The 7,450-nt window shown below is 40.2% G+C and overlaps 1 protein-coding gene across 1 annotated transcript in view; it reads right to left on the minus strand.

Moving 5' to 3' along the window:
* Positions 1 to 1,585: 1,585 nt before the first annotated feature.
* Positions 1,586 to 7,450, minus strand: part of PDGFA (platelet-derived growth factor alpha polypeptide) — a 40,445-nt gene continuing 34,580 nt past the window's right edge. Inside the window, exons 4-5 of the mRNA XM_009320059.1 lie at positions 3,386 to 3,512; positions 1,586 to 1,744 (exon numbers count right to left, since the gene is read on the minus strand). Of these exons, the coding sequence (XP_009318334.1) occupies positions 1,689 to 1,744; positions 3,386 to 3,512 (183 nt within the window). The 3' untranslated portion in view covers positions 1,586 to 1,688. The remainder of the gene's footprint in view (positions 1,745 to 3,385; positions 3,513 to 7,450) is intronic.

The following is a 7,450-nucleotide window of genomic DNA, read 5'->3' on the forward strand; positions in this document are numbered from 1 at the left end:
TTTTGTGCCTGAAGTCCATCAGTGTCCATCCATCTTCATCAAGAACGCAGGCACATTTCTTGACGTAAAGCACCGTTGACTGCTCTGACAGAAATCCACTATTCACTTAGATTTTTGTCATGTTTTTGAGTACTTTTGGTATCCTCCATTCATTCAACTGTCTTTTTTTCTTTTCTGTTTTTCTTTCTTTCATTTTTTTTCTTTTTTGGACAGGGAAGCTTCCTATTGTTTCACAGAGTGCTACAATACTTGCTTTGATGTCACATTAAACAAATGTACATTGTCTCTTTGTTCTCATTAAGTGTTCTTTTGAGCCAGTTTTTTCACACAGGAGAACAAATAAAGTATACAGTCAATAAGCACCATACATAGTAGGTTCAGGAATGTAACAAACCATGTACATCCATGTCCCAGAGAGAAGTTTTTTTTCTAGCTTATTTTCACCTTACATCTGCAGGAGAGAAAAAAGATACAATAACTCTATGATTAGAATCAAAGGTCCTATCCTCTAAGTAGATGACTTATAAAAAAAAAAACTGTTCTGCATGAAGAGTCACTAACCTGGGACAAGAAGTTCTAAATGCTGTTTTGATTGAGTTTACATGCTCACTTTTAAAGTTGAATTTTAGAAAATCTTTGCTTCTATCATACTACTCCCAATAAATACCTGTTAATCTGAAACAGGATACCAAGTTTAGCATTCTTTAGAAACGATACATCAGTATAAACGAAAACTGCCATTGGGAGTTTATGTGCAAAAATAGGTGCTTGAAATTAAATTCACCATCATCCAGGCGTTAGGCACATACACTGCAAAATCCAAATCATTCCCGCTCCAAATACTAGAATCAATTGCAAGTGCTGCAGTTTACATAATTTCAAGTGATTAGGAAATGGAAATTCCATACTCAATTTGGAATGTGCATTGCCATCGTCGTACACTGCTAATATGCTGGCCAAAGGATTTCAGGCATTTTTGCATTGAGAGGGCGTTAATTTTTCACTACACTGAAAACATCATGAATTTTGATGACTGTCATCATCCTACTGAGACTGGACAGACCAAAAAAAAAAGATCTTAATTTTCTGGTGTAAGTAACACAGGGCCCTGCAACACAAAAACATGGTATTTCTAAGCATCTTCCTTGTCAGGTAGGCAGATCGGACCATCTCAGGTGCATGTACAATCAATCCCAGTTCATGCCAAAACATGGGTTTGATGGTCATGCATATAATAGTATTTGCTGTATATACACTCAACGTTTTACAGCCAATGACTGGGAACACAAGAATTTGTAACCTGGCAATTCATTCATGCAGTATTATGTGATGCTTTGACCTCAGAAATCAATAATAATGAAACAAAAGCAGAGGCAATGGAACTTGAGATTTCAGAAGCTGAAGTATTAGCACCCTCCAAAAAAAGAAACAAAAAAGGCAAGAAAAGGAAGTAGCTCAAGAATGTAAGATGCTGATGGTGATGTGGAGCTTAAAGGAAAAATACCAGCAGGTAGAATTATCAAAGCCAATCAAATCTTATCTCTTTGCAGCCTTGAGGTAGCAAGTGTCAAGATTTTGAACAGTGATTAAGTTGAAGTGATGATATTTGATTAAGTTTTCCAGTACTTGTGCTATTAGGGTGTTCAGCATATAGGTCCTACCTGAATATCAAATAGTTCCAGTAGGTTTTATGTTGGTTTTAACTTTTTTCGTTTCCGTTTTTTACCTGATTCCCTAGGCCTTCCTGTTAACATAAGGGCAGGGCTGGTAAAAAGCCCTAAGGTAATGCATTTCGTTGAACACTGAAGTAATAAATACTCAAACCGTTTACATTTCAAAGAAATCTCATTATCTTTTGCATTAAAGTAATAACTTCATAATGTTTGACTTGACATTCCGTTTACAAAGTTATTATACAAAAGTAAAGAAATAATAAACGAAGTTAGCATTGCATACGTCATTTCCAAGATCCATCTATAATTACTGTTACCATGCAGTATTCAACATTTGCTTTCAGCTCTGTAGTCAAGCTATTTTCAGCTCATCATCCACTTGCTGGTGCAAGTTTTGTTCCTATCAGTAATTAAATCCTAGAAATCTGTATTCTTCCATGACAATTCTACCCCATTTTTCACACACACCAGAAAGAAAAGTTTTCATCTTAAAATCTTAACTGCTTAGTCTTTGGCAATTAAAGACATTTTGGAAAACTGAAATTGATCTAATGAAAGGTTTTTTCCAAACAAAAAACATAGAAAAAAAAATCAAACCATGCACACATGAAAATAACCATTTTAAATGTGGGTTTGTCTACTCATAACTCAACCCAGTTTCAGCTAAAACACTCAGCTCAGATTATAAACTGATGTCCAACAAAATCACAGCAGAGGCCTAACTTTGCTTTCATACAAATTCTAATTCTTCTGCTCTGTACATAGCAACTGAAGTTTACGTTCGCTTAGACCAGATTTATGTCTCCATGCTGGATGGAGACAGTACAGAAAACCCTTCCTGACCCAGCCACCTATGAATTCCATCACCTTTGGGCAGCTTTCCTCCTATATTTACCTGCTCTTCACTGACTCTAATTTTGGGGCCGGCTCAACTGCACCCCTAAATTCCTGGCAGAGGTGAAAGCAAACTTCTGAGGCTGCCTTCAACCAAAATCAGGAGGAAGGGAAGTGTCCTTTCTACTGTAGTGAGTTCCCTGAATATGTGTCAAGTTCTGCATTGATTGCACCCTAGTAAGAGGATCCAAGCTAACAATTTTAAGTGGTTTTATGAAAGTCACATTGAAAGTCAATACTCTTCCCCATAAATCTTTCCGCATGGTAACTTAAATGTTGGCTTGATAAAGCAAACTTACATTTAACGTGGCAACTGACAATAAATTCTTGACTATATATAAGTAAGCAAACAACAGGAACAGGCAGTGTTGTTTCAAAACTCCTTACTCCTGAATATTGAATTTATTGCTAAGTGCTTTACATTAATTTCATTAATATTTTCCCCAAGGTCAAGTAAATCTCAGCCTTAGACCTGTCTTCACAAAGTCTAAAGAAATTAGGCAACAGAATTCACCAATAAGATGGAACATGACAACCTTTAACTTAGTTAAGCAAGACCTGAATACTATCGGGCATTTACGTTTATTTAAAGGCTAACCTAGTAAGAATTGATAAAACCGTAAACTTCAAATGCAAACTCTTTATCCAGCACAAACTGTCCCTAATTTTGCATCTTCAACACACAGAGAAGTAGCTGGGAGCTTCTCTACTGAGTTCACTGGAAGCAAAGTTTGCTTTACATTCTTTACTAATATAAAAATAGGGTCCATATGAAATCAGCATTAATGCAAAAAAAAAAAAAAAGGGGGAAAACATACCAGTTTCTTCTTCTCTATAATCTGAATTAGTATTTGATGATGTACAGGTGCATTCCATATGCTCTTCTAATCTCACCAGAACTTCTTTTAATTTTGGCTTTTTTCTAACATATTCCACTTTTGCCACCTATAAAATACAATGAGGTATGTACTGAGACATTAACATAGTTATAGTTCAGAACTGAAGACAGGTAACTATAGACCTCTATGTTTTAATGTAGCCAAACCCATATAAAATGTTAGCATACTAATCATCTTTTATCTTAATTGTGCATCGTGTAACTATTTATTGCACAGACTATTTGTTTATTCAAGTTCAGCAGTTTGAAACAATTTTCTTTTCCCCCAAGAGATAAAACGATTTTGCATTCATTTTGGTTTGAAGTTTTAAGCAACTCCGTTTTCACGTACATCACAATAAACTTCTATACGGATTCAAATCAGTGATTGTTCTTGTAGACTGCCACTTTTACCATGATCTTCTGTACATGTTGACCACTGTTCTTAAGCTGAAGGCTAACAGTGAAGGCATTAGGTTGGTTTGTAATGCATTTTACAATTTACAAGCTGGTGTCTCCAGAACCCTCTGAATGTGAAGTGCCCAACTCTTTACAGAACCAGGATCTGAATATCAGCTTAGAAAGCAGCAATCTCAAGCCTACTCGCTTCTTGCAATGACCTGGGACTTGTTTAGAGGAGTTCCCATGCACTGTTTTCAGGTCCAAGGGAAGTACCAATCGCAAACTGGATCCAGCCTTTGGCTTTATTGTGGATAGCTGGCAGGTACGCTATTTCTCTCCAGTCCATTCAACTGCTTCCAACTGCACTGCTCCACTTTGGACCAAAGCACTGGCATCCTTAAAAAAAAAAGTCTGGAGGGAAGGTGAGGTTGGAGGAAGGAGCATGCTGGAGAAGCTCTGGCTACATGCAGGTCTCACATCTGAAGGAAACCAATGCAGAAGAGAAGGACGTTATGGTGGGGGGTATACTGAATATGAGAACATCCTGAGCAACTTGGTGCCGGCAGCCAGGAGAGGAGGAAAGGCGTGGGAGGCAGGAACACTGCCATGCTGGAGCGCTGAAATGGGTTGCGGGATGCTAGACACAGACTTATGCCAAGTGTTAACGGGCACGATGGTCATGGCCATGCAAGGGAATACGGCATAACGTGGGCAAATAGACAGCATGTAAGGGGTCCAATGTTTAGTTTACAATTGTGTTAAACACTGAATGAAGAGGTGATAACCATTTCCATTTGAAATGGAAATCGCTAAAATGAAATCATGGCTTCTCAGTCCTACTAATGATTTATCTACCATTTGACAAAAGGAGGCTGCAATGTGGCTGTCCCAGCAAACAAGAAGACTACATACTACAGGTATGCATTATAAATCAGATAGATAAGGGATTAGAAGGACAAGAGAGGCTGGTTGTCTCTACAAAAGTTACATGACAAAGCTGTAAAGTCTCATCCAACCAAAAGCTCCAGTTACTACCAAATAAAGCATCCACAATTACATGAGACTCTCCTGGTAATGGTTTACTTGTGTATTTGGTGGGGATTTAATGCTCCAAATCAATCTTCACACTATGAAAATGATTCCCTGGCTCTCCCAAAAGTGGAACAACAGTGTCACAAAATGAGAGTGGTGGCTGGAAAAAAGCATCACATTTCCAGTTCCCAGAAACACTCTTCTGGCTCTGTGGACACAAACTACCAAGGACCTCTGAATGACGGTAACAGAAGCTAGAGCAAAATCCTGGCGTTATTAAAGTCAATGGGAGATCTGCCATTGCTTTCATGGATTGAGGAGTTCAGATCCACATTTTAGTCAACACCTCTTCTGTCAACAGGATCTGGAGATGATTTTCATTTACCCAGCAAACAAAAGTTGCAGAGAGACAGATGCAATAACTAAAGTGTCCACATTAAAAGGTATCTTCCAAGACTGCCAGATCTCCATATAAACAGATTAAGAACTGGCCGTGACATACAAGAATGCTTTTGCTGAAAGACTAACTATGGATCGAAGCAGTGTATTTCAAAATCTCCTATCGGAACCCAAGTCCATCAAGCCTTTGAACACAAAAATTTGAAAATGTATGGTACAACTGAGTCATCTGGCATCAAAGGATGACTAATCCTTAAAATTTACAAAAATAAACAGTAATTAAGACACCTCCACCATCAGAGACAAAGAAAGAGACCCAGCAATCATGAAACAGCTTTCAGATCTGCCATGCTTATTACAGCTGTTAGAATAAACCAGTCTTACTGAAAATTACACGCAACAAAAATAAACTGTAATCAAGCTTTTTAAAGTCTGTCCTTGTTTTGCTTTGTTTTCCACACTGAAAGATACATGCAGTTCCCGTGGCTATTTGGTATTAAACAACAGTAAAAAAAAACAAAAGAAGGTAATACTTTGAAGAGTAGGATCATAATGAATTTATGCAGCAATTGAGAGCTGTTTTTTACTGTCCTGTAGTTAAAATACAATCCAGCATATGTTCCACTGCCCCACTTCATGCTACACAAGTTAAAGGAATGTCGTTTTTTAAGATGTTTCAAATATTCAAACTGAAGCAGCACAAACCAGATAAATTGCTGTGCTTGTGTCATCTGTTAATACCTGCTGCCACACAGGATCTGCAATTAATGCTAATCTAAAATTATGTGGGTTGCAGGTCAGGTTTTCAGTGGGTTAAACAGGGATAGCTACGCTAACAGCATGGGATTTGGCCTTGTGTTAGCATCTTTTTTCTTCTTTGTATTTTTCTCCCTGGTGTTTATCTCGTGCAGTTACTCTCAAGCACATTACCAAATGCTTTGAGATGGTCAGTCCTCAACAAACCAACATCAGCTTCTTTTACTTGTCTCTAATGCAAAAAAACTAAAAACCCATGACAACCTCACATCCTCCAAAACCACAAAATATCACTATGTAAAAACTCTCTAAGAGAAAGACAGTGAAATAACTGACTAGTTTAGTTAAATGGCGTATAACCGGTGGCACCATACTTGTATCAGTGTAGACTCTCGGCACTATCCTGCAGCATGGTGTGGTGGCTAAGTGAAAATGAAAATAAAATCTGATAAAAATAGGTGGGCTAACGGAAACGTCATGGGAACACCTTTTCTAGAGCTTCTCCAGGAGACATGAAATCAGGGAGTAAGAACAGGAAAAAACCAAGACTGTAAGCAGAAGTGCCCAAAACACCTCTAGCACAAAGCCAAAATTTATCATGGGCAGGAACTTGCAAGAGAAGTCTCAGCGCAGAAAATTCCTCCTAACAGCAAAACTCATGTGGCTGATAACCAAATACAGGATGGGAAATAAAACCAAAAAACAACTGAATGAGGATGCTTTTTGAAAGCATCTACTTCCTCAGTATTAAAATAAATGTGTGCTGATACGATGAAGGGAAAACCTCCCTTCACCTTGCAACTGTGATCGTTACAGCCCTCAGGTCTGCGAGGAAGACGTAAGTCAACAGGGCATAAAGGCACCAGAAGGACGGAGCAGGGAGCAGGGATCCTGTGGGGCCTGGCAAGTCAGTGAGCGTTTCGCAGGACTGGAGCCACCGCTCCAGGGACAGGACGGCAGCACTGACGCGCCTGGTGCCTTCCAGGACACACCACGGCAGCTGCGCGCGCCTCCCCAGCGCAGGCAGGATGGGAAGCAGTGGGGATGCCAGCCACCTCAGAGCCTGGCAGCCACCCATCCTAAAATAGCCACTAAAGACATTTACAGGGCACTCCTCAGGCAAAATCCCTACCTAACAAAAGCCTTGTGCACAGTTACTTAGGATGGGGTAGGGAGAATTTTCCCTGCAGGGAAGCGAGGCCCAGGGGTGCGCTGTCCTTTTACCGCACAAGGGGGGGCGGCCCTGCCGCAGCTCCAGGGACAGGGGGTGGCCCTGTCAGTGCCCGGGACAGGGAGAAGCTCTGTCACAGCCCCGGCTCGGGGGGGTGCGGCCGGGCCAGGCCCCGGGGCGGCGGGAAGCCCTCTCCCGGCAGCGGGGGACGCTGGGAAATGCAGTCCCCGGCACGCGGGAAGGGGA

This window comes from Pygoscelis adeliae, unplaced genomic scaffold (genome assembly GCF_000699105.1).
Source record: "Pygoscelis adeliae isolate BGI_AS28 unplaced genomic scaffold, ASM69910v1 Scaffold242, whole genome shotgun sequence".
In the NCBI taxonomy this organism is placed as follows: Eukaryota; Metazoa; Chordata; class Aves; order Sphenisciformes; family Spheniscidae; genus Pygoscelis; species Pygoscelis adeliae.